Genomic DNA, 27,437 nt, shown 5'->3' with positions numbered 1-27,437 from the left:
CTCCAAACAAGAATACTGGAGTGGGTTGCCATTTCCTTCTCCATCATACCCCACCTAATCTCCCCAATCTCCCCTCCATTCCACACAGACTGTAACTGAAGACTCTGGCATTTCTTTTCAGCAGAAGGGGCCACAGAGAAGGCTGGGCACGTACTGATCTGAGAGCACTTCCAGCAGGTGAGACTGGAGGACTTCTGGTAGGTGAGCCCAAGACAGAAGGCTGCTTCCTAAACCATGAGCCACTTCTAGGATCCATTTCTGAGGCAGATGTGGAGCCTAGTTGGGTAGAATAAGTACAGTTTCGTCATTCTTCTTAGAACCCTGGAAGGAATGCTAGCAATCCAATGGGCCCACTTCCTTCTGAGGGTCAGAGAAGCTTGTGGGTAGGCACCCAGAGTGAGTGACACCCCAGCTGGGACACCCCTCTGGACAAGGAAGGACAGACGGGTCTCAAGATACCCTGCTCACCCCAGACTCACCAAAGTCCTGCCAGGATCCTCAGCACCAACCACCACCATCACCCCGCCCCCGCAGGGCTACTATTTCTGGTTCTGGGGACCCAGGCATTAGAAGACAAGGTATTAGACTCAGGTATTAGAAGACAGGTGAAGAAGGCCCATGTGTTCACACCTCCTTATTCCCCTCCAGAGCAATAATTATTCATGGTTAAAAAAAAAAAAAACAACCCACAGGTTGTGAGCAGGAAGAAACTGTGAATCCTGCCCCATTTCCACATAACATGGACGATGAATTCAAGGCCTAGAGATGAAAATCAGAAATGCTTCCCCATTCATATCAGTTCCCAACCTCTCCGTGCCAACACGTATCATAATCACACGGGCCAAGTACATGCCAGGCACTGTGCCAGCCATATTACATTCATTTTCTCATGTGAGGTCCTCTGTAGGTAGGAACTACTGTCCCCATTTTACAGGTATCCACACTGAGGCTCAGAGAAGTTACCTCGTCTAGACTCAAAGGGCTAAATGAGCAGCAGAACTTGGTGCCTGGCACCACTGTTTTGGATTCCTGGCTCTTAATAATCTGTAATAACCTCCCCATGATATTTATACCATATATACTAGTTTCCTGTGGCTGCTATAACTACCACCCAACTTGGAAACATACAGCAACAGAAATTCATTCCCACATAGTTCTGGAGGCCAGAAGCCTAAGATCAAAGCGGCTCTAGGAAAGGTTCACATCCTCACCTCTTCCAGATTCCAATGGCTGCTGGCATTCTTGGCTTGTGGCTGCACCCCCCTCCGATCTCTTCCTCCTGTGGCCACATCGCCTTCTCTTCTGCTTGTGTTAAATCTGCTTTTGCCTCCGTCTTAAGAGGATACTGTGATTGCACTTAGAACCCATCCAGTTAACCCAGGAGACTCTCCACATCTCCAGAGCTTTAACTTCATGACACCTGCAAAGAATCTTTTCCAATAAGGTCATTTACAGGTCCCAGTGATTAGCACATGGGTATCTTTTGAGAAGCTGTGTTTCTGTTTACCACACCATATGTGCCCATTCTTTCCCTAACTTATTCCTTCTCAGACCTTAATTGTGTGTACTGGACATTGTGCTAGGAGCTGGGGGAGCCGGGAGCTAGAAAATCAAGAGAGAAATGGCGTAGTCCCTGCCTTCATGGGCCTTGTGGTCACTGTGTTAACTCTCCTACCTACTTCTCAGATGTTCTTGTGGTAATAACAGGAGTAAGAGACACCAGGACAAGTCACAATACATGATCAGGGAAGGCTTCCTGCAAGAGGTGCCATTTCCATGGAATCTGGAAGTATGAGAGTTGGCCAGAGGAAATGGGATGGGGACAGGGTAGGACTGAGGTGTCCCAGGAAGAGGGAAGCAGAAGGAGCTTAGATGCTCTTGGATATGGGGAGGAGAAATGGGAGTCAGGGAGGGCTCCCCTGAGGAAGGGACTTTTGAATTTTGTGTGAGCTTGTTTTGGGGGAGAAGAACCACAAATCTGGTGTGGGCTTTGAGCCTGGGTCACCTGGGATTTGTTCATGCTCAGGTCTGAGGCCCTACCTCTGCCAGCTGAGATCTTTCAGCTTCCCTGGGATTTGATGCAGGGAGAGCTCTGAGAGTCATTTCTACAGCTTCCAAAACAGGGTAACCCTGCCCTGCCCACCTCCTTTCTGTCCTGAACCTCTTGGGAGGGAGAATCAGAGAAGCCACATGGCAGCCCCTGAACAGGGTATACTCACAGTTGAGCAGGAAGACCACAGAAGGGGAAACTGAGGTCCAGGATGAGAAGCCACACAGCTCATGCCCAGAACTGGGCCTCACTCTAGCCTCCCTGTCTAGGTCCTTACACTGCTCGTGGCTCCTGCCGATGATGGGGTAGGTCCCCATCTCCTCTGGGCAGGGGCTTCCTGCTTGCCTAGAGATGAGGAACAAGAGTGACGAAGATACATCCTGCCCTGGAGAATTTCCCAGCATGCCCATGGGGGAGATGGGCAGCCCACCAGAGAATGACAAAACTAAGTCAGCATCTGGAGGAGGGGATCAGAAATCAGAGTAACAGGCAAAATGGAGTGCTGTCAGGGAAGGCTTCCTAAAGGAGGAAACCTCTGAACTGAGCTGGAAAACTTAAGTGGGGGTGGGTTCAGCCAAGACCTGCATTTGGGCTGGGTACAACTAGTGCCACGAGGGCCAGGCATGCTGAGCAACAAAAAGGAGGAGAAGAGAGCCAGGCCAGGTTCTGCAGAGCCGGGGGGCGAAACTGGGAGTCCCAGGAGCAGGGATTGGGAGCTAAGCAGGACTGGGAGGAGGCTAAGGTACAGGCCTGGAGGCTGCCATCAGCCCCAGGGCCAAGACTTTCCCGGGTTCTCAGCTTGAGGGTCCAGGGTGCAATAAAGGGGTGAGCGTGGGAACTCAAGGGAAGGGAGGAAACTTCCCCAAGATGCTGGGCGGCCCCAGGCAGGCCTTGTGAGCAGCTCTTGCTTTTCCTTCCTCCTGACTGCTCTGTCTCCCCTTACCCGCTTCTGTCCCAGGGTCCCCGCTCCCGCTCTCCCGGCCCTTGCCCAGCCCGGAGCTGGCCCTGAGTTCTGCTGGGAAGGCCCGTGCTGACCTAAGCCTGGAAACTATTCTTTAAGGGGCAGCAGAGAGGAGGGGAAGAGTAGAGGGCCTAGCTCCATCCCGCTGCAGACTGGCTAGGAATCCTGACCTGGCCCCCGACTGGCTGAGCGGCCTAGGGCAAGTAGTTCAACCTCTCTGAGTCTCAGCTTCCTCAGCGGCGAGTGGAACAAGTCCAGCGCGCTAATACAGGAAACCTCTAGGACATACTGAGCGCTCGGCACCGCCGGCGCGTACAAAGGGCGCGGTGAGCGGGGATGGGTTGGCGTCTGGTGGGGGGCTGAGGTGGGGGAGAGGCGGCTGGACCCCAGCGCGGGTGGTCCGGTGGGGGGGCTCGGGCTTCCTCGCGGACTCCTCCAAGCAGGGGCGGAGCCTTGGGGCCGCCCTGGGTTTCCGGGCGCGGGTCGCACACCCACCCTCCCGCTCTCTAGGGGACGGGACGAGCTCTGAGCGGCCCAGGGATCCCGAGCCTGGGGGCGGCGGCGGCGGCGGGGCCGCGCGGGCGGCCGCCCTCGGAGGCGCGCGGCTCCTTTTGTCTGCAGCCTCCCGCTCCCCCGCCCGCCCCGAGCCGCGGGGCTGCGGCGCCGCTGCTGACACGGCTCGGCCGCCGCCGCCACCGGGCGGAGGCTGCGCGTCGCAGCGCCGGGCGGAGGGCGCGCGGCGATGGCGGCGGCGGCGGCGGCGGCGGCGGCGCGGGGCGGGAGGGCGCGTGGCTCGGGCTAGCTGCGGGGCCGGCCCGGATGGCGGGCGGCGCGGGCTGGGCGGGCGCCCCCGCGGCTCTGCTGCGCTCAGTGCGCCGCCTGCGCGAGGTGTTCGAGGTGTGCGGCCGCGACCCCGACGGCTTCCTGCGCGTGGAGCGCGTCGCGGCGCTCGGACTGCGCTTTGGCCAAGGCGAGGAGGTAAGGGCCCCGCGGCGGGGGTGCCCGCGCCCCAGTCCCCCCACCCCCGGCTTCCTCGCCCTTTCACCTGCCCGCTCCCAGTCCCCGGCAGCGGCGGCGGCTGCAGCCCTGAGGCATCCCGCCGGACCTGAGGACTTCGAGCCCCGGGGCTTCCCCGCCCTGTCGGACCCTGGCTTTCCACCTTTCGCGCAGGTGCTGCGAGTGTCACGCATCGCGCCCCGGAGTGGGGAGCAGGGGGGCTTCTCTGCCCACCTTGCTTACCCCGGGCCCTGAGGGTCCCTCTAACCATTCTTCAGCCTACTCGGTATATGGGGCGGGGGGAACCGTCAGATTCTGGCTCTGGGACCCCCTCCCCTGCCTGCCCTGCGGAGACCGAATTGCAGAGGTCCGGTGCAGGAATCCCAGGACGGGGGCCGGGGTTAGGGGCGGGATGGAGTAGGGGGGAAGCACACGCCCCACTGGGCCTGGCCGAGGGTAGGAGAGGACAACTAGGGGCGCTCTACCGCCTCGGCCCCTTGACTGCACCCAGCCGGCCTGGAACCTAGCGGGAGGTGTCTGCCTTCGGCCTTCCTGGATTCTCAGCCTAGCGCCTGGTGACCACCCCTCCTCCCCGCACCCTGCGGGCTCCGAGGGGCAGGCCTGACTGGCAGCTGGCTGTGGCGGCAAGCAAGCCTGCCACAGCCAAGCTGGGGAACAGCAGCTGAGCAGTGTCTGCAACGGGGTGGGGGCCGCGCGGATCTGGGGAAAGCAGGAACAATGTTAGCAGGGCTGTGATCCGAGGGTGGGTGCTGCCGGTAGGGTGAGCAGAGACCAGTGTCCTCTCATGCCATGGAGGAGAGGTGGGTATGTGTGTGTGGTGGGGGATGTGCAAGGCACCTACCTGGCAGGAGAGCATCCCACACTCCTGCTCCTGCCCACTCTGAAATGGTCAGGGCATGAAACCTTGAGTAGTGACTTTCCAAGGCCACCTGAGGCCTCTGGCTCTGCATTGGCACTCCCTGGCTTTCTGTTCCGGGAACAGCTGGGGCCTAGCATTCCAGAACATGGGAGAACCCGGGCCTGGTTGGGTTGGATCCATGCCTCCCTGTCACCTGGCAAGGGGGAAGGATGATAGATAATCGTCTCTTTGTGGTCGCTGGGCTGGGCTGGGGCCTGGGAGTCCCTGAGAGCGGTAGGTAGAAGAGGATGAGGCAGGTGTCAAGTCTGAGGACTCAGGTACCACGTGTGGGAGAGGCCCATTGCTGCCCGCCCTTTGGAACCCAGGCTCTCCCTCTGCCAGGATCTGCTCAGGGCGCTTTCCTGCAGCCCCTTGATCTTTCTTCCCAAAGGCTGGTCTGACCCCTCCCATCCTCTGAGGCAGGCTGCAGACCCCAGCTGGCCCTGGCTGCAACTGGAGCCCCAGAGCCACGGTCTCAATGGTGGGAAGAGCTTCCCAGCAGGCTCTGGCAGGCAGCCACGTTAGCTCTCGGTGAGCCCCTCACCAGCCCCACCTTCTCCCGGAGCTGAACAGCTCCTCTTGTTTGCGCTTCTGCCTCTTAACACTCAGGAGCCAAACCTGCTGTCACTTAGTCATTGTGGTTCTTCACAGGGACTCACATGGGTCTCACTTCTACGTGGCAGTCTTTAAATATGTGAAAACAGCACTCCTGTCCCCTTCCCCCTCTCTCCCTCCCATCTGCCCTTCTCCAGGCCAAATACCCTCTATTCTTGAAGCCTCAGGCCATTTCCATAGGACCTGGCAGGGGCCAAACCTCTGGCTTCCAGCCCTGAAGCCCCATCAACTGTGTGACACTTTTCCTAGTAATAACATGGAGGGGCTGGACCAGGGACCCCCGGGACTGTTCCAGCCCCAGCGCATCACACACAGCAGGTGTCTGGGGGCAAGGCTGTCTTTTGAGTGGTGCCCTCAGGTTAAGTTTCTGGCCACTGAAATCCCTTGGGATCTTTCTTAGCCACCCGTGCCAAGCCAAAATGCCCCTTTATCCTGGAGGAGGATCAGTGATTTTCTTTTAAATGTATTTGTTTATTTAGGGTCTTGGTTGTGCTGGGTCTTAGTTGTGGCACGTAGGATCTTTGATTATCCTTGTGGCACGCGAGTTCTTCATTTCCAGCGTGTGGGATCTGGTTCCCTGAGCAGGGATCGATCCTATGCCGCCTGCATCAGGAACATGGAGCCCTGATTTTTCTTTTTAAAGCATAATTTTCTATCATTACAAAATCAGTTTATATGCACTGTGGGAATAGAAATATGGACAAGCAAAAACCAAAGTGCCATGTTCCCATCCCCCAGGTAGCCCCGCTGTGACACCTCGCTCACATCCTTCCAGAGCTGTTTCTATGCTTATATGTAAATTTTCTCCATAAAATGAGGTCATGCTGTGCATACTGTCTTGTAACCTGATTTTTTCCCAGTAAATGATCAGCACTTTTCTGCTCCAATAAATTCTCAGCTTAATTATTATGCATAACTTATTCAGATTTCCCTATTTGGCCCCAAAAGGCTGATCTGTGCTGTTTTGTTCAAACCACTTTCCTCACCAGAACCGTGCACTGCATCCAGTTGTTCTGACCTCTAGGTCTCTCTTTCTTTAATTCAGTTCTTTTTTTTTTTCAACTTGAATAATCCTGACTTGTTGAAGAGATCAGGCCTGTTGTCTGTGTCAGTAATTTCTTGGATCTAAACCTGTAACTTGGACTTTATTCCTGTTGAATTTCATCTTGTTCATTTCATCCTGTTGTAACAGAAAATAGAGAGAATTTATTGAGTAGGCCAAGAAGGTCACTCGGCTTTCTCCGCGCGATGTTGCAGAAGAGCCCGAGTGAACTTTTTGCCTACCCAATACAGTCCTACGTTTGTCACTCAGATGCCGTCCTGCCTGCTAGTTGGAGAAGTGGGAGCTTTACATCTCAGTCTCCCAGGCTGGTTGTAAACCCAGGCAGGACCACGGACAGAGCCTTGTAGGGGTGGTTCTGCTCACATAGTGTTAAGAACTGAGATCCACAGGATTACATTTTTCAGCCCTGCTCACTGCACACGAGATTCACACATGCACACCTGTTTTGCACTAAAAAATAGGAATGTCATTCCCCCCTTCGAAATGCTATGTTTTCTGACAGTTTCTATCCCGTTTGTTTAAAAATCACATAGAAACCTAAGTTGCAAAGTATAAAACAGTATCCATGAGGCCATATTGACATCAGTAAGTGATTTAATAAATGAATAAATAAATACTAGGAAAGTCTCCTGTGCAGGAATTAAAATAATTTATGTAGATAATTCTCCATCAACGAGGTGCAGCATAATCCCCCACCCTTGTGTGACATATGCATAGTGACACCCTCTAAAGAGCACAGTATGGAAAGAGGGGAAAAGGCCAGCTCTTCAGTGGAGAATCCCGACACACTCTGCCTCAGCTGGGTCACCAAGGTCAACATCAGCCATGATAAGTCATGTAGATATTAATATTATGTATCTTTCATATGATATGATGGGAGAGGAAATTTACCCCTGCAGTCTCCCTCCCAAACCCGTCACCCTGGTCTAGTCATGAGAAAACATCATGCAAACCTCGATAGACAGACATTATTCTACAAAGCACCTGCTTAGTCCTGCTCACATTTGTCAAGTTCATCAAATTCAAGGGAAGTCTGAGAAACTGTCCTAGCCACGCAGAGTCTAAGGAGACATGACAACTGAATATAATGTGGTGTCCTGGATGGGGCCCTGGAACAAGAAGAGGACTTTAGGCAAAAACTAAGGACGTTTGAGTGAAGACTTTAGTTAATAATAATATTATATATAATATCACATTGGCCTCTGATATTCCCCTAATGTATTGACTTGGGAATCATAGAAAAGAGAAGACATTTTGATGAAAACATGAATCATATGTGAGATACGTAACTTGACAATTCTCAGAATGTAAGGATGGGGGCAGGGGGGAGCAGACCCAACACTGTCCCAACCCTGGAAGTCTGTATTAAGTAGGAGTGGGATCTCTATGATGAGGATGGAAATGATGGCCCAGTGCCCTGAACTCCTGTTGACTTCTCATATCTTGCTTTTGTTTCTAACCTCCCTAGGCCTTTGTTTACTCATCCATAAAATGGGGACGATAACAGGCCCCATTCCATAGCATTATTGTGGGGCTTGAACACGTTAATACATGTAAAGCATTCAGTGTCTGCATGGAGTAGGCCCACTGTCAGAACTGCTGCTACTCTTGTTTTTTTGTAAACACTTGCTAGCATCTTTGAGAGGCTGTTCTAGGCTGAGGGGTTCTTGGGGGATTGAAGTCCAGATCTATGAACAGTCCCTGGTGCTCTGGGCCCACCCTCCTTGTCCAGCTCTGAGCTTCCGGCTCTGAGCTACACCTGTAAATGGAGGTATCCAGGTGCTCCCCCATATAACCTGGTGCAGACAGGAACAGCATGTTCGTGGGTCCACTGATGTGGGGCTGGGAGGGGGTTCTGCCCCAGCTCTGGCGGGAGTGTGTGTGTGTTGGGGGCTGGGGAGTGTTGAGGGCAGATGCTCCTTTGCCTCCTGCTGCAGCAGCCCCAGTGGCCACCCCACTCCAGGGACCGGAGCAGTCCCACCAGGTTGAGCACAGAAGGGGAGGCTGACAGCTGGCTGGGGTTGACAGTTAGAGGTGGATGAACCCGATCTAGAGTGGGATGGAAGGCAAAATGCCCGTTGGCCCGGAAACAGTGAATGTCACGCCTGGGTGAACCGCTGTCCTCAACATGATTGGGTGAATGCTCTGAAATTTTTATAGGATAGTCTTAATGGAAATACCTTTCACATTCGGTGGTTGTCAATACATGTGTCCAGGATTTAAAAAAACATTTTTTTCCATTAATATCTTGCATACCTATTATATGCCAAAACTCCTCCAGGCACCGGGACTCAGGAGTGACCTGGAACTTACATGGGGGAGGGGCTGGAAAGGAAACTGGCAAAGGAATGGCAAGTACTGTCCGGTGGAGTCGGGTACTAGGGAGAATCAGAAAGTACTGAGACAAGAAGATTTTTGCCCGAAGAATGACCATGGACAGCCTCTTCTCTCATAGACGGACATTTGGATGGAGCCTGGAATGAACTGGGGGTTGCGCCTTGCAGAGATCTGGAGAAAGCTGATCCAGGCAGAGGCAGGAGGGGTCCCAGGGGTTAGAGGCACAGCAAGAGGAGTGAAGGGAGGGGGCAGGGCTGGGCAGGGCAACCTGTGGGGAGGCTGTGCCTCCATCCATGTGAGACTTGCTGGAGACTGGAGCTAGGGCGAAGCAGAAGAGACGCGCCTGCAATTGAATAATACAGCTGTTGGAAGTGGGTGTGAGAGGAGAGAATTTGGAGAATTTGGAGGCAGCCATTTCCTGGATAGGAAAGACTGAGGCAGGAGGCAGGTTGGGCAAAGAGTCAGGAGTTCCAAGCTGGCCTGTGAAACCCGCCATGCACCTGGCGTCCCAGTGGGGTTGTGGAGCCGGCCAGTGACAGATCCAAAGAATGTGCTTTAGCCCTTCAATGCATTCTACCTGCCCACCTACCCATCAACCCTTCCATCTCCTTATCTGTTCCTTACCCATCCATCCATTTGTCCATCCATCTGTTCACCCACCCATCCACCAGCCTCCCCATCTCTCCATCCACCACCCGACATTTACTGACTATCTTCGAGCACAAAGCCTAAGCCTAGATCCAGGGATAGGGACTGGCATTTGCAGGGAGTGACAAGCGGCTCCACACAGGGAAGGGCAGGAGGCACAGGAAGGGCAGCGGGGTGAGAGCAAGGGCCGGCTGGTGACCTTAGGGACCTTAGGAAGGGCTCAGGGGCTGGGACTGTGCAACTGGCTCAGAGCTGAGTTTGGATGGCGGCAGCAGCCCAGCACCTGCCTCCACTCACTGGACTTAGCTGTTTTTACAATTTGATTTCTCACTTTCCACATAGGCTATTGGGTCTGGCAAGGTCTTTCTGAAAGAAGGGAAAGCCCAGGTTATTTAAAAGGTGCTTATTATGATGGACGGACCTCAGCTTCCTTCTCTGTAAGATGGGAGTCAGCAGTCCTCTTTGTGGGCCTGTTTGGAGGAAAGGAGATAATATATAAAGGCCAAGCACAGCACCTGTTGGCATGGTCTCTCCTGTCCACCTGCTCTCAGCCCCTGGAGGGCACCTCTGGCCCCTTTCTAACACCTGGTACTTTTCTGGGCTTGGCCTCGTTTGTGCAAGGGCCAGAGTTGCTCCTGCAGTGGCTCTGTGGACAGAGTGGGGTGAGGAAAGGATGGGTGCTGATGGCCTTCATATTTCTTATTCCTTTTCATCCCTGCCATGAGATGAGGATCTGAGAGGTGAAATAAGTTGTCTGGGGTCCCACAGTAGTTGGAGGAGTTGGGATATGAACCCAGGTCTGTCTGATTCTAAAACTGCCTCCCTAGCTGCCTGCCACTGGGAGTCCCAGGTTCAAGTGCCAGGGGATGGGAAAATGATCAGATCTGAGTTTCACGAATTTGACATAGGATCTTCTGATCCGAGACCTCCTCGGGCTTTCTAAATCTGGGATGGTCTGGGTTCCAGACGCGGAGCAGTGCAGGCAGGGGCTATAAGTAGATTTGTAATCTACAGGGCGGGCGAGCACTGCATGTAGGTGGGGCTGCAGGCAGTGTGCCACCCAAAAGATACTATGGAAGGTGGCAGGTGCCAGCAGGAAGCTGAGGTTTCAGAGCAGAGAGCGACTGCCTGCAGCCTCACCCTGAATTATGCATCACCACCACTTCCTGAGTGATTAAAGAGTCTCGGGAGGCCAGGATTTCTCTGGCTGCTCCGGTTTCCTGCCTGGCGCCCTTCTGAGATCCTCTGCAGTCCTGGGCGGGTGTGTGGCAAGGGCAGGGCCTGGACATCCTTCTGGACACCCAGTCCATGTTCTCCAGGCCCGCGCTGGGGCTCTTCCCAGCCATGGAAGGCCTGTGACCCCTCTTGCTCTCCAACTACTCCACCTCTCCCTGGCGTCTCAGCTCAGAACAGGCTGGCTTTTAACTTTCTCCCTGTGCCGCAGAGAAGTGTTTGGGAACCTGGCCCTGGCATCAGACGCACCTGGTTTGAGACCCAGCTCTGCCACTTTCTAGCTACATGACCCTGAGAGGTTATTTAACCTCTGTAAAGCGGGATAATGTTACTGTTTTTCAGTTGCTAAATTGTGTCTGACTCTTTCCAACCCCATGGACTGTAGCCCACCAGACTCCTCTGCCCTTGGGATTTCTGCAGGCAAGACTGCTGGAGTAGGCTGCCATTTCTTCCTCCAGGGGATCTTCCCGACCCAGGGATCAAACCCACGTCACTTAGTTCTCCTGTTAATGTGACTGTTACTGCTGCTCACTCTAGGTTTTCTGGACGGGCTGTTTCCATTCTTTTACAGATCTTTTTGAGCACCTGCTCTGTCAAGTTTGATGTTGTCAAACCAAACTTGGGTCCACTTGCCCCCTTGCACTAAATCTCCTGACACCCAGGCTGTGGTGAAAGAAAGTGCAGCATTTGTTGAAGGCACCACGCAACGAATCAAGGCAGCTCAAAAGGCCTCAACTCCCCAGTGGTTTTCAGGGAAAGGTTTTTAAAGACGTGGTGAGGGAGGGCGTTGCACGCACAGTGCATGATCAGCTCATGGACGTTCTTCTGATTGGTTGGTGGTGAGGTAATCAGCAGTCAACATCATCAACTTTCTGGTTCCACCTGGTCTGGGGTCTACGTGCTTGTGGTCCGCAGGCACTTAACCACTTCCAATTGGTGGGGGTTTCAGTATCTGAGGAACAGGGCAAGGATATGGCTCAGAATGTTATCTGTAGCCTTTGAGGAGGAACTAAAGGTCCTTGGTTTTGCTTAATGGCTAAACTACTACTGTGTTGCTTGACTTGTTTTCCTTTGTTTCTGCCTTTTCTCACTTCTCTGGTAGCTGTGATCTTTGGAACTCAGGGAAAACCTCAGAGGCTAAAAGTTTCCTACAGACAAGAGGCAGGTGAGGACATGGGGGATGATCCTGGGAAGGCCCCGTAAGGTCCTGCTCAGTTATAATGCAGAACACGCAGCTGGCGAGGTTAGGACTCCTTCCCCGAGGGAGGGAGCTTCTGCGGGGGAGGGAGGCTCTAAGAGAGAAATCTCTGTTCCCAGCTGTGAGAAGGGCAGGGCTGGTGGCCTCTTCAGGTGTAGCTGGGGCATGAAGACAGTAGACACGCTCTGCCTGGAGATGGGAAAGGCTTCCCGGAGGTGATGCTGGGCCTGAGTCTTTTGTTTCCTTTCAAAGATTTCTGTATTTCTTTATGGCTATTCTGGGTCTTCTCTAGCTGTGACAAACCGGAGCTGCTCTTCATTGCAGTGCGCAGGCTTCCCATCGCGGCTTCTCTTGTTGCAGACACAGGCTGTGGTGTGTGGGCTTTAGTAGTTGCAGCTCAGAACCTCTTGAGCGTCGCCTCAGTAGTTGTGACGCACGGGCTCAGTTGTCCCTTGGCATGTGGGATCGTCCCAGATCTGGGATTGAACCTGTGTCCCCTGCATTGGCAGGAGGATTCTTTACTACTGAGCCACCAGGGAAGCCCCTGAACTTGAGTCTTGAACAGGGTCCCCCAAAGTGAAAGGGAAGGAGGGCTGAAGGGTAACTTGGCAGGAGAGAGGGCGGGACGGAGCGGAGAGGGGCTGCCAGGCAGGTGAGGACGGGGTGGGTTTTATCCCAAACGTGGAAGCAGAGGGTAAGGCGGCTCTGTTGTGTTTCAGACAAACCCATCTGGAAGTCGGGTGAAAGTCGCTCAGTCGTGTCTGACTCTTTGCGACCCCGTGGACTGTAGAGTCCATGGAATTCTCCAGGCCAGAATGCTGGAGTGGGTAGCCTTTCCATCCTCCAGGGGATCTTCCCAACCCAGGGATCGAGCTCAGGTCGCCCGCGTTGCAGGCTGCAGGCGGATTCTTTACCAGCTGAGACACCAGGGAAGCCTGGAAATCGGGTGGGGCTAGGGAAAAGAGACGAAGTTGGGAGACCTCTCTCCCCGTCCAGGGACGATTGGGCTGGTGAGCGAAGGGAAGGGTCAGAGGGCAGCTGCTGGGCTGTTTGCAGGACCTCACAGCACAGAGCTGGGACAAACAGGACAGCACATCCTTTCATGAGTAAGAGTCCTGTGTGACCCCCCTGGGTGACTGGGTGATGCAGTCTGAGTTCAAGTGTGGGTACGACCAGTTGGAGGATGCTCACACGCATGAGCAGGTCCTGGGGCTCCTAGCCCTGCCTTTACTCTCAGGAATTCCCACGAGGGTAGCTGCTCTTTATTTTAAAAACAAAAAAAAGTCCCAAATATTGTTGTCGATTTATCAGCAACTCTAGAGGGCAAGGAAAGGGAAAGGGAAGTCGCTCAGTCGTGTCCGACCCTCAGCGACCCCACGGACTGCAGCCTACCAGGGCCTCCATCCGTGGGATTTTCCAGGCAAGAGTGCTGGAGTGGGGTGCCATTGTCTTCTCTTTAGAAGAGAAGACACGCAATAGAGTGCAGTAATCACCCTGCCATCGTGAAGCTAGCGCTAAACTGTTTCTGGATCTCAAAATCCACTTCCTGTCCTTAGCAGTTAACCACGTGCATTTGTGACCCACGTGTGTGAGCTGTTTTGGCTCATACAGTATCCACCTAATGATATTTGCTGTGTCTGAGTCCCAGACAGAGCCATGTCCCCTCTCTGCTTAAATCTGGGCCAGGATTGAGCGTCCCTGGTCACTACTAATATCTTCACTGTGTTCCACCCGGAGGGGAACCTGGCTGGCTGGTCAACCCCTCAACCGCTGACGCTCCAGCAGCTTCTGCCTGCCTCAGCCCCTGAGCTGGTGTGAGCAGGGTGGAAGCCAAACGGAGCTGTGCTCCCAGAGAGTGGAGGTTGGGGGTGAAGAGGGAGGGGTCCTGGGCAGCCCCAAGCCTGCAGGGCGTGCTGGGATGGACCTCCCTCAGTACCACTGACCATCCCCTGGCTCCCAGCCTGGGTGGGCTCTTCCCAGCCTAGCACTTGGCTGCCAGCCAGAAGACTGGCCTGCGGCACAGACTTCTAAAACCCTGACTCCAGGTGGGGATGACCAGGGGACACCTGCTCCCAGGCTCTAGACACTGAGTGGATGGAATCGAGAGCCTGTTTGCCCACTCAACTGGACACAGCCATGTGGACCTCCGGCCATACTTCCTGGGGCCACGGAGGGTCTTTGTTTCTCTCCGTCTGTCCCCTCCCCTTTCCCTTCCCTACCTCCTGACTGGCCAAATATCAGACCCCCTCTGAGGCGTGAGGGTCCCCATCAACACTGAGTATTAGTTCAGATTTGTTTCCCAGCTTAATGAGTGTATAATAAGATCTCAAACTGGTTTAAATTTTCATTTTTAATTGCTAATGCGACCTTGCACTTTTTTCCATGTTACTGTTTATTCTTGGTATTTCCTTCTGCACAAACTGGTATGTCCATCTCTTTTGAGCACTTATCAAGAGGAATTTTTGTTTTGATCTTTATATTTTTAAATCAGTTCTTTGTATTTTTAATATCATTTATCTTTTTTTTCTTATTCTGTTGCTTTTTCATTTTCATTCTATATCCTGCATTTGAATATTTCTGTTTTCAGTTATATCATATCTGCATTATTTCTAATTATATTTTTCACTTTTCAGTAGTTAGGCACTTATTTCCCACCTCTAGCAAGAAAAAAAATAAGCTATCTTATTTATAAGCCCCAATTTATGAAAATATTTGACTTTGACTCATTTGGAATTTATCATGAGGCTCATGTAACATTTGGTTCTATTTATAGTTTGAATTTATTTCTAAACTAGAACTGAGTTTCATTGTTTCTTTTTTCTGTTTCTTTTCCTTGTGCTTTGTGTTGAAAATGTTCAAACAGACCGTTGAAGGAAGGGTCTGATAAACACGCAGATACTCTTCGTCTAGACTCACTGTTACTTTCTCGCACATTTGCTTTTTCTTTCTTTATTTTGTCACTGATAGTCTGTCATCTATCTCCTTCCGTGTTGCTTTGCAGAAGCATTTTAAGTAAGTAAAGACATCTTGACATTTTCCCCATAAACGCTTCGGAATGTAGGGACAAAGACAGTCTCTTGTCTAAACAAGAGCCACCATCACACCTAGGACTTAATCTTATATCAGATTCCCCCAGTTGTCCTCAAAATGCCCTGCCTAGCTCCCTTTTCTTTTGATTTAGGATCCAGTCAAGGATCACATATAGCATCTGGTTTGTCCTGTGCCTGTTTCGTCTCCCTGAAATCAGTACTATCTCTGATTTTCTTTGCTCCTATAACTCACATTGATGTCTTCTGCCAAGTCCAAGGCCAGTTGTCCTATAGGCTCTGCCATAGCCTGGGTGTATCTGACTGCTTCCTCGCACTTTTGGCAAGAAGAGTTGATGGTGTGTGCTCCTCGGAGCATCACATAAGGGGTCACATGATGTCGGTTTGTCCCATTAAGTGCTGATGCTGATTTTGACCGGTTGGGTAAGGCTGCATCTGCTTGATCTCTTCAGTATAATGGTGCTTTTTCTCCTTTATAATTAGTTTGTGGGAGGGTACCTTAGACAGTGTGAATATTTGGTTCTCTCATAGCTTTTCACACAGTGGCTTTAGCATTCTTTTTTTAGAGCTTATTTTTTATTTTTGGTTGCACTGGGTCTCCGTTGCTGTCTGGGCTTTCTCTGGTTGCAGAGAGTGGGGGGATACTCTCTCGTTGGTGTCCAGGGCTGCTCACTTTGGTGGCTTCTCTCGTTGCTGGGCACAGGCTCTAGGGCACACAGTTGTGGCACCCGGGCTGAGTCGCTCTGTGGCAGGTGGAATCTTTCTGGACCAGGGACTGAGCTGGTGTCCCTCGCATTGGCAGCTGGATTCTTGTCCAGCGTATCACCAAGGAAGTCTGATTTTAGTATTCCTTGATGCTCCTGGCCCGTGTGAATTACACAGGTAGCTGCAAAATGATGGTTTTTCTGTCATCCCTTCTAGATACAGAGATTGTTCTGTAAAGAAGATCTTTTCTTCACTCCCTTTCCCGAATGTCACTATGGACTGATGGATGCTTTTCTCTCCCATTTTTATAATCTGTTGCCATTGTTATTCTTTGCAATGTGCAAAGATTTTTTTTGTCTTGTTTTTAATGCAGCATTGTAAAATTTTGATCATTATTTCTTGGTATATTTTAAAATTGAGAAAAGTCAACCATCATTACCTTTAAAAAAAAAAGAGCTCTCTGATTCTTCACCGTTTATGGATTTTTAAGTATATAAACACATTTTCAAGTTCTTTAATTGGTATTGCATTAAGCTTATTAATTTAGAGAATATCACCATCTTTATTATATGCTTAGTTCTCCCAGTAGGAGCAAAATATTAACATTAAAAATAAATGTCTTAGAATTAGGCTAAATTAGTGTTTAATATTTAATGTGCTTGGTTACTACTGAGAATGAAATAATTTTTTCCAATGATTTTTTTTTACTAGCTGCATGTCACTAGTATATAAGAATACTATTGATTTTTATCAATTTATCGCATATCTCCCCACTGGTCTGAACTCATTTATTACTTATAGTACTTTTTCTGGTTGATTTCTTGGGATTTTCTAGGTAAACAATCATGTCCTCTTCCAAAAGTAATGATTTCATTATGTCTTTTCTTATTTTTATGAGTGTAATGACTTTTCCTTCTGAGATGGGACTCACACCTATTTCTAAAACTATTTGGTTTATTATTATTGGTATTATTATTGGTCTTACTTTGCGGCATGTGGGATCTTAGTTCTCAAACCAGGAATCGAACCGAAGTCCCCTGCAGCGGAAGCGTGGAGTCCTAACCACTGGACCACCAGGGAAGTTCCTAAAACTAGCTGTAAATCAACTATATTAACTATATTTCAGTAAATTTTTTAAAAAAGGATAATTGTATAATGTGAAGAAAAATAAAACTAGTTGGAGCCTGCCTGGGCACTGGAGACATGGCCCTGACTGAGGAGGGCGCAGGAGTAGCTGAGTTGCAAGTTAAGAACAGACTGGGGTGGGTGCCTGAGCTGCAGCTACCTCAGGTGGTCTCACGACAGTGGCCCAAAGGCCGTGCTGCTGAGGCTGGTTTTGCTCCAGGAGCGTGTCTAATGCAGAGGGAAGGGCCTGGCAAGAGGTGGTCGGGTGTCTAGGCTGAGGATCAGCAGAGGACGCCACCCTCCAAAGGCAGAGAAACAGAAGCAGCACACCAGGGGGATGGACAGATTGAAACTTGCTGGGCACAGATGACCGCAGAGCTAGTGCTGGGACAGACATGGCTGGTGGGCTGAGGAGGGCGTCCCTCGGCCTCTGCTCTGGTCTTGAACTAGTTGGTGGAGCCACTCGGTGTGAGAGGTGGTGGGGATGACAGAGGCGGAAGCCCAGCATCCTTTCCTGGTTATTCTTTTCAAATGGAGTGACTGTTACTCACTACCATTGAGTATAACACTGGTACCTGGGTTTAGGTTTATCATCTTTAGCACGTTACTGAAGACCAAAGACCACCTCCTCCCTGCCCCAGTTTTTCCCCCTTTGGCTGTGGCCACACAGCTTGTGGGATTGTAGTTCCTGACCAAGGATTAAAACCTGCACCACGGCAGTGAAACCACCGAGTCCTAACCACTGGACTGCCGGGGAACTTTGCATTCTTCTTCCATTAGAATGCAGTTCAAGACCAGAGGGTAAATTGTACCATGTGTCTTCCCAGCATCTATGCAGTGTTTTAATGACGTTTGCTATTTTCCCAGTCAGGGCAAAGGATTAAGCTTGGAAGAGGGTGGAATTGTGATGGGCCAGGAATGGGGAGGGGTAGTTCCCCAAAGGCAAGGAAGGCACACCTGCCAGGTGAGGGGCATCCTGGCATTGGGCAGAGAGAAACCGCAGCTGCGTGGGTCTACCTGACTGTGCAGTCTGCCTGGCAGGGTCAGGAAGATGTGTGGGAGGCGGTGTTGGTTTCTGTGGTTCTCTTGCGAGACAGAATGTGAGAGCTCCTTCAGAATTCCCAGGAGAGGTGACAGTTGTGGCAGAGAGGATGTGAGGGTAGGAACGCCCTAGACGTGGCAGCCTCTTCTGCCCATTTCCGCCCCCTTAGTGTCAGGCCTCCAGGAGGGGCAGCCAGCTTCCTTTCCGGAAGATGCTTAGTTCTGGAAGGTCCCTGGGAGATCCCACTGGACATCTCCTCTGCACAGAGGTGCAGTCAGCACTGCACCCCAGGAGCCGCCTGGCAGTGGGGGTGGATGACTGGACCAGGGTACCTTCAGTCTCAAGGTACCACCGTGCATCACCCACCTCCGTCACCCATCATTTTGCTGTGGAAATAACCCATTTAACGTCCTGCACAGAGAGAAACTCTGACGGTGGTGCCGCCCAAAGCAGGGGGTTTGAAGAGCCCTGAGTTTGAAGAATCTTGGTCCTGCAAAGAGAGGGCATCCTGTCAAGAAAGTTTGAAAATATTACCTACTTACCCCTCGCAGCAGTTCAGTTAAAAATTGTGACTTGGGCCCAGAATGTCTCTGAGTTGTTGATCTCAGAATCCTTTTTTCATGGGACACCTTGACATACTCTAAGAAATGCCCTCCTGGTGACCTTGGGTACGGGTTCAGTCTCTCTGGGTTCTATTTGCTTCCTTAGCAAAACTGGGACCCTAACCCCCATCCTGCATACCTCACGGGGACAGTGATGGGAAGGGGCTGGGCCATGTTAGTCTCTGCTGTCCCCATTGGCCTGAGAGGCAGTTGGACACAGTGACCAGACCGTGGTCGAGCCTCTTGGTGTCTCCAGCCCCTACCTGGGCCTGCTCGTCCGAAGTGTGGGGTAAACACCCACGAGTCCCATGGAAATAGACAGGATCCTGGAAATGGCGCCCTCAGGCTCCAGGCACATGTGGGTTTCAGGTTCCCCTGCCAGGGCCGCAGGCTGTGCAGCTCTGCTGAGATCCTTTGGATTTTCTTCAAGGGAGAGACCTATGGTAGGCAAGACATCGCCCTTGCCCTGTGGCTACCATAGGTATCTGCCTGACCCCTACCAGGCAACAGGGAGGGGACTTGATTCACGTGGGGGACTTCAGGCTGATGGGGTGTCAGCAGCATATACCTACATGGTGTTTATTTTTTTTAATTCATGTCTTTTTAATTGAAGGATAAGCACTTTAGCATATGATGTTGGTTTCTGCCATACATCACCATGAATCAGCCTAGTGTTTATTTTTTGCCAAGCTCTCCAATCCGTAATCTCCGTGGGTCCCCACAGGAACAGAATGAGGTGGCGTCTGCCAGCTCCATCTCACAGGCCAGAACCCCAAGGCTTAGCGAGGTCAGGGTTCGTCCAGGGTCTGGTGGTGAGTGTGCGACGCAGCTGCGTTTCTCCTCACCCTGATTCAGGAATTCCGCAGTGAGGCTCTCAGGACTCACAGTCTTTCTCATTTGCCACCTTCTGTTGTGCTGACAGCAACAACGTGGACATTTCCGGCTGAAGCCCCCTGTTTTGTTATTTCAAGTAACTAAACCTCAGTTCACTAGAAGATGATGAATGAGATGTTTCCTGTTAGCCCCATTTTCTGGGCAACAGAGGGCTGGCAGGAAGGCGTCTTTTTGACTTGCATTGTCTGTGTGGGGTTGAAGGGTGCAGCCTGGGGCTAAGGAGGGGTGATTGGACCCAGGAGCTGGGTCAGTACTGGAGGGTGGGGGTAGGATGGATGGGACAGGTGTGGGGGGGGTCGGGGAACCACAGCCTGGGGGAGACACTGGGGTGGCATGGGCTCTCAGTGCCCCTGGGCCAGCACACCCCTTTCATGAGCAACCATTCCCATTAAATAACTAAATGGAACGGACCTAAAACTAACCAAAGCCATAGAGTGAGCCGCGCCTTTCAGACTATTCTGAGGACCCAAATTACCAACCGAGGGCCTAACGCCAAGGTCAGAACCAGTGGACGCAAGCTCCACCCTCCTGGGGCTCTTTGAGCCTGTGCCCAACCCTCCCCAAACAGTGTCCCAGGACAAGTGCCCTCCCTTACCCCTTAAAGGGCAAGTTCCCTCCTGCCCCATCAGCCAGGAAAAAACCCCCCAGGGGCGGGGATAGCCTTGGCCTCACCACCCACCTGCCCTCAGGCCCACCCCTGGTCTTCCTCCCGGTGCTGGCACCCCAGAGTCCCAAGTGGCACACACAGACTGGCCTCGCTCTTGGACCTCTCCCTCCCAATCCTGGAAGGATCCTGAGAAGTCACCTAAAATCTCACTTCCTGAGAGGTCACCTGGAACCTCACCAGTCCGAGTGCCCATGGTAGCGCGTCTCCCAGGAGCTGGTCAGAGATGTGGACTCTCAAGCCTGGCCCCAAGCCTCCCTGATCTCAACCTGCATTTAAACAAGCCGCAGGTGTGTCGCAGGCACCCTGAAGTCCCAGGCCTGGGGAGGGGATTTCCTGCATCTTTTCCATCCCACAAGAGGAAAGGTCTGTGCTTCCATCTCTTCTTCCCACACGGCTGGTGCTGGACCTGCCCATGCCGGGCACGGGCCGACTGAGGGAGGGCACCCATGGGGCCCTCTGCCCAGACCTGCGAGCCTCTCTGAGTCCTGGTCTCTGAAGCCCTCAAGCCACAGCCTTCCCCTTTGTGCGGGTGGCCACCCCCGTCCCTCATCCCTGACATGTTCCCTACATCTGCCACCATGGAGAGGAGTCAGGGCTGCCCCGCCACCCTTGGAGACAGGTCAGCGTCACTAGTTAGAAGTGGAGGGGACTCTCTTCTCGGCGTCCACTGGGCTTGGCAGGGAGACCTGTGGCTGAGTGCCCCGGGATCTAGATTTGTGGTCAGGAAAAGACCCTGGAAAGTCATCCCCAGCCGCTGAAGTCCTCCCAGTGAGCCTCAGGCTCCTCACCCCAAACTCCTCCTCCTTCTCGGGGACCTCCCAGGGACTGTCGCCATCATCCACCCAGAGCCCTGAGACGGGGCCTGTGAGTCTGCGCACCTCCTCCCTGCCCAAATCCAGCAAGCTGGGCCCCTGGCCTTTAAGCTCTTCCCTCTAGACCTCTCTCTCCTTCCCCTACGCGGCCCTGGTCTGCAGGCCTCCCATGTCCCTCCACGCTGCCCTGTGAACTCTGGGCTCCTTCCCAAACCACAAACCTGCTTCGCCGGCCCTCTTCTAAAGGGGAGAGTCTGATGGGTCCCAGCCCTGTTCCCCTCTCCCACTTATTATCTGCCTGCCCTCCAGCCACACAGGGCAGCTGATGGTTGCCCAAGTCCTTCAGGCCCCTCCTTGACCTGGCTGCCTTCTTCCTCCTCCCTGCCTTTGCTCGGGCAGTTCCCCCATCACCACCCCCTATCCAGCTGTTGTGTTCAAGTCTGCCGTCGTTCAGGGTCCAGCATAACCACCACCTCCTCCAAGCCCTCTGTTTCCTCTTGGCTCCCACTGCTGGAGATTTGGGTAGTAGTATAGCAGTATGGGCTTCCCTGTTGGCTCAGATGGTAAAGAATCCACAGGCGGTAGACCTGGGTTCGATCCCTGGGTTGGGAAGATCCCCTGGAGGAGGGCATGGCAACCCACTCCAGTATTCTTGCCTGGAGAATCCCAGGATTCATGGACAGAGGAGCCTGGCTGGCTGCAGTCCGTGGAGTTGCAGAGTCGGACACCACTGAGTGACTAAGCGCACACATGAGCATTACGGTGGATTCACAAGTAGCTCAATGGTGAAGAATCCGCTTGCCAGTGCAGAAGACCCGGGTTTGATCCCTGGATCGGAAAGATCCCCTGATGAAGGACGTGGCAACCCACTGCAGTATTCTTGCCTGGAGAATCCCATGGACAGAGGAGCCTGGTGGGCTACAGTCCACGGGGTCGCAAAGAGTCGGGCACAACTGAGCACGCATGCATGGTGAATTCTGTTCTTTTCTAACTCCACAATACTGTGAGTAATTTTTTAAAAGAATAAAACAAGCTTTTTGTCCCCCGCTCTGAGTTAAAAAAAAAATGATCCAATCCATTTAAAAAATTCAACCAAGTAAAGAATGTAGAAAGAAGAGGTGAAAGGACCGCTGTCCCAGCAGATAGAGACAACCCGTGTCCCAGCTTCGTGACCAGCCTCCGGGCACTGAGTGCCTGGAACACGCTCATTTACCTGGAGTTTGCTCTGTGCCAGGTTCCAGGCTAAGCTCCGGGTCTTTCCTTTTAAATCCTAACACCTCATGAGGCACTCGTTATTGCTCCGAGAGGTTGAGCCAGTCACTGTTGGTCACACAGCTGGTCACACAGCTTGGTCACACGGTAGGAGGACCTCCTACTGCCCCTGGGCATATGGCAGTGTTAACAGCCATCTACACACCTGGTTGCTGTTCCCTAGGCTATTTTTATTTTATTTCACTGAGAAGTACAGCCGGACAGCTGTCCTTTTCCTGGGAGCTTCCTGGGAGCTGGTCTGTTCCCTCCCCCGCCCCCGGCCCCGGCAGTCGGGCTGAGGAGACGTTTGCTGAGGGACTGGACAGGGGGACAGATGGATGCACAGGCCACTTCACCTCAGAGACCACCCGGCTTCTGTCCCTTTCGTTCCTATTCAGACACCGAACAAAGCCCTCTTGGGTGGCCTGAGGGATTCTGCTCAGGAGTGGCCAGGCTGTGAATGAGGGGCCGGGTGGTGACACTTGGACCCGCCGGGGTCTCATAATGGAAGGAGTTCCTTGCCCTGGAGGCGGTGGCCTGGGTACCATGTGACTGCCCTGCAGGCCACCTGGCCCGAGGCACCCCAACCCCGTTCCTTTCTCTGTTGTGCACCGAGCACCTTTTCTCACACAGCCACCCTCCCGCCCCTCCCTTTAACTCCTGCGGCATCCAGAGGAGAGCGGCCTTTATCTGTCAGCCCCCTACACACACGCGCACACGCGCATCCAGCTGTAAGAACCAGAAACCAATGCGAAGTGGCTTAAATGCTGAGAAAACATATATTTCATCCTAGCACGTGGGCCCAAGGTAGGGGAGCGCCAGGGCTGGCACCTTCAGGGGCTCAGAGGCATCGTCCCACACCTAACCTCATTCCATCAGCTCCCCCAGTTAGGCCCGGGGTGTGTCCTCTCTCCAAGAGGCAAGAAGTGGGGGGAGCACTTCCTGTGAGTGTTTTCTTTTTCCCCATCATCAAGGAAAACCTCTCCTAGGAGCCTCCTACGGGGGTTTCCTCGTGTCTCATTGGTCAGAAGTGTACAACATGCTTTTGCTTAAACCAATCACTCGCAAGGGGGCTGAGCCCACCTGTCTAGCTTGGTCCAGTCAGGACTCATGCCCTGGAGTTGAGGTTCCCCAAGACACCTGGTCCAGAAGAGGTGGGCAGCCATCTCAGCCACATCAGGGCTGCCCAAACGGGAGCGGGTAGAGGAGGGGCAACATGGAGGTGACCAGCAAGATCTGCTTAGGTCCTTGTTCTCATTTCTTGACTTAATAGAAGAAAGGAAGTGAAAGAGTCAGGTTGAATAAGCCCCCAGGGTCACACTTCAGGGTCCCCATGCCATTTATTTACTGGGTCCCTAGTGAAGCTGTGTTAGATGAAGACATTTGCTACTAGCTCTTTACTCCATCTATTTCTTCTGATTTTCTTCTCTTTATCTGCCTAACTCCTTCCCCCTCCAACCATGGACTTCCTGGGAAAAACATTAGAATCCTACGGACATCAGAGCGGAAGAGACCCTCAATGCTAATGGCATCAGCGGCTTCCATTCATTTTCCAGATGGGGAAACAGAGGCCCAGAGAGGGAGGGGTCTCCCCAAGACCACTCTGTGAGGTCCCTGATGGCAGAGTTAGCACAGGACTGAGGGCCAAGAAAGCACAACGAACCTGAGACTCGCAAAAATGCTTGGAGCCCACCCTCCTGGCATGTGACTTGTGCAGTCACACGGGGCTCAGTGCTCTGCAGTCACTATCTTGAAATTCCAAATAAGATTTTAAATGAAGGGTCTTAATGTTTCCACCTGCACTGGCCCCACAAATAACAAAGCTGACCCTGAGCCCCCAGGTCCTGACTCCTACAAGGCACACTTCCCCACCCACCTGTGGTCCAGTCAGCGAGTCTGACTGACTCCACGGGACAGCCCTTCCCAGGGAGGAGAGCAGGCTTCCAGAGGCTGGGGGTGGTCCCCAGCGGAGCCAGGGGTGCAGGACCTGACAGGACCCCTTGGGAATCCCTCCCTCATCTCCAGCTGGCTTGGCCTGACTCCCCTCCTCTCCGCTCCCTGCTGAGAATTAACAGAGAGGGCTGGTGGCTGCCCCCTCCCCCAGCCTCTGTGCCCTGTGTCCTTTGGGCTGGGGGTGGGGGCTCCAGAGTACAGGGCCCCATTGTGTGCCCTGATGGCAGGCAGCTGGGCTGCTGGGAAAGTGGATAAACAAGCAGTCCTGAGCGTGTGCTCCTGAGGCCCGAGGGAAGGCCAGGATCCCCTGGGGTGGTGGGAATAGATGGGAGTGACCCAGCTCTGTCTCTCGGGAGGACTGGAAGCAGTGAGATGTGTGAAATGCTCGAAATAACACCTGACACCTAGGCAGTGCTCTTCAGCGGGGGACTTTGGGACTTGTGACTGTCACTCTAGGTCTGTGACACTGGGGATAAAGTACCGCCTCCTGGGCGTGGCTTCCAAGCCCTTCTTCAGACCCTGTTCCCTCTCTTCCTGGCCTCATCCGTGATGACACTCGGCTTCCCATTTGCCCTTGTGGCCTCCCTCACCCCAGAACTCTAGCCTTGGCTGGTACCCCCTCTCTCCGCTGCTCCCTTGGCTGCCCGCCACACCTTTCCCCACCAGCCTCTCCCAGCGGAATACTGTCCAGCCAGTCCTGGATTCAGGATGCCCCGGGCCATGTTCCTGACCCCAGCTGTCCCTCTCTCTGGAGCTCTCAGCTCCAGCAGCTGCCTCACCTCCTCTGGGGTCTTCTCCCCAGAAGTACTCAGAAGGCAGACGAGGCTGGCGGTGGGGAGCACGACTCCCAGCGGTGGTCTCCCATCAGAGCTGACAGCACATCCTGGTCCAGCCCAGGATCCTCCAGGGGCCTGAGCCTCCCCGCTTGGCTGCCCACCTGACTTTGCAGCTGCTTTTTTATGCTCGGGAGTTTCAACTCCATCCAACTTCAAGCCCAGCCCTGGTACTCCCTTCGATGGTACAGAAAACTTCAGGGGCTCAGCTAAGCCAAGTGTCCACCTAGGGTAGCAGGACCTGCCACTCAGATGCCCCCGGTTTCAGGAAGGGAGCAGCCTGGGAGGATGGAGAACTTGGACTTTAGGGGTTACCATGGCAAACTGGGAGGAGAGCAGAGGCCTGTCTAAAAGAGTGTGCTCTAGGACTTCCCTGGGGTCCAGTGGCTAAGACTCCTAAGGCGAGGGACCGGGTTCGATCCCTGGTCAAGGAACTAGATCCCACATGCCACAATTAAAGACCCAGATGCCTCCACAAAGACCAAAGATCCCGCATGCCGCCCCTAAGACTCAGCGCAGCCAAATAAATAAGAACAAATATTAAAAAGAGAGGGAGGGTGTGCTGTAACTCAATGGGGGCCCACTATTGCTGTGGGGAAGCATAAGCCCAATGTTCCCAAATCTTTAAGAAAAGCCAGATATCCCACTCTGTGTGTGCAGTGTCCTTGATTTAAAAAGAAATTTTTAGAGCGACTTCCCTGATGGTCCAGTGGTTAAGATTCTACACTTCTAGTGCAAGGGGCTCGGGTTCCATCCCTGGTCATGGAATTAAGACTCTGCATGCTGCAGGGGCATGGCCACACAGACACAAAATTAGCTTTACAAATAATAAATCTCACTTTTTGTGGGGGAGGGGACATGATTCCATGAGTTTTAACATCTGCATGGATTCCTGTAACCACCACCGCAGTCAGGGTACAAAACAGTTCACCTCCCCCTACATTCCCTGGTGCCGCCCCTTTGCGTTTAAACTGCCTCCTCCTCCCTCCCCTTGACAACCAGCGACCTGTTCTCTGTCTTGATCGGTTTGCCTTTTCGCAGCGCTGGAATCGCCATTTGTAACCTTTTGAGACTGGTGTCTTTTGCAGAGTAAAGGCGTTTGAGAGTCCTCCACCTGCTATCGATTGTTCCTTTTTATTACAGAAGAATTTGTTTATCCATCCACTGTCAGAGGATATTTGACATGTTCCCGTGTTTTGGCGATGTGTGTAATGCTGTTAGACACATTCGTGCGCAGTGTTTTGTGTGTGAACATAGCTTTTATTTCTCTAGGATAAGGACGTTCCGTTCTGTTCTGAGCTGGCCGAGAGTTTTTATCGTGAATGGATGTTGAATTTGTATTGCTTTGTCTCATCCACTGAGATGATCGTGTGATCTTTCTTCTTCGGTCAGCTTTAGATTTCATCAGTTAATGGTCAAATATTGAACTAGCCTTGATGGATAAACTCTACTCGGTTGTGGCCATGTAAATAATTAATTAACGTATATAAAAATAAATAATATATAAGTATAGACTGCATATTCTGTGGGCTTCACAAATGTATAATGACATATTCCATCTTTAAACAGTGGTCTCTCAGTATCTGGGAATTGGTTCTAGGACCCACATGGATCCCAAAAAACTTGGATGCTCAAGTCCCTAAGTTGGCCCTCTGTTATCCAAGGTTCCTCAGTATTTGTGGTTCTGCATCCATAGATTCAACTAACCGCAGATCATACAGTATTATATGCACACCAGCTGTTTTTTCTGTCATCTCCATGCTGCTTCCAAGCCCATCCAATGAATTTTTCATGTTTCAGTTACTTTATTTTTCCATTCCAAAATTTCCATTCAGTTCTTTTTCATAGTTTCTACTTTTCTTCTGAGAATTTCTTTATTTTCACTTGTTTCAAGAATGCTCACCCTTCCTTCATGGAATACAGTTACAATAATTGCTTTAAAGACTCTGTCTACTAATGATAATATCTGGGTCACCTTGGAGTTGGTGTTTATTATCTTTTCTCTTGTGCCTTGCTGAGCTTTTCCTGTCTCTCTGCATTTCGAGTAATTTTGGACTGTGTCCTGGACATTCTGAATATTACAAGACTCTGGGTCCTGTTAATAATACGCCTGCTGCATGCCTAGTAGCTCAGTCCTGTCCAACTCTTTTGCTCAGTCCTATCCAACTCTTTCTGGACTGCAGCCTTCCAGGTTCCTCTGCCCATGGGATTTCCCAGGCAAGAATACTGGAGTGGGTTGCCATTTCCTTCTCCAGGGGATCTCCTGTGTCTCCTGCATCAGCAGGCGGATTCTTTACCACTGAGCCACCTGGGAACCCCTAAAAAATACTCTGAAGAGTACTGATTTTTGTTTGTTTGTTTAATCAGAAAATCAACCCAGTTAGGTTGAAGCCTCAGATCCCAACCTGCCCTCTGAGTAGTCATTTCAGTTCTCAAAGACTTTGAAGTGCTATTTGGATCCTCCTCAAATGTACACTCTCCTGGGG

General features: G+C 52.3%; 1 protein-coding gene across 1 annotated transcript in view; it reads left to right on the top strand.

The window, feature by feature from the left end:
* Positions 1 to 3,830: 3,830 nt before the first annotated feature.
* The window catches only part of RAB11FIP4 (RAB11 family interacting protein 4), a 104,775-nt gene continuing 81,168 nt past the window's right edge, over positions 3,831 to 27,437 (top strand). The window contains exon 1 of the mRNA XM_069602893.1: positions 3,831 to 3,989. Within this exon, the coding sequence (XP_069458994.1) occupies positions 3,831 to 3,989 (159 nt within the window). The remainder of the gene's footprint in view (positions 3,990 to 27,437) is intronic.

Source organism: Ovis canadensis, chromosome 11 (genome assembly GCF_042477335.2).
Source record: "Ovis canadensis isolate MfBH-ARS-UI-01 breed Bighorn chromosome 11, ARS-UI_OviCan_v2, whole genome shotgun sequence".
Taxonomy (NCBI): Eukaryota; Metazoa; Chordata; class Mammalia; order Artiodactyla; family Bovidae; genus Ovis; species Ovis canadensis.
Note: the sequence above shows the minus strand (reverse complement) of the source record. Positions and strands in the feature narration are given on the sequence as shown.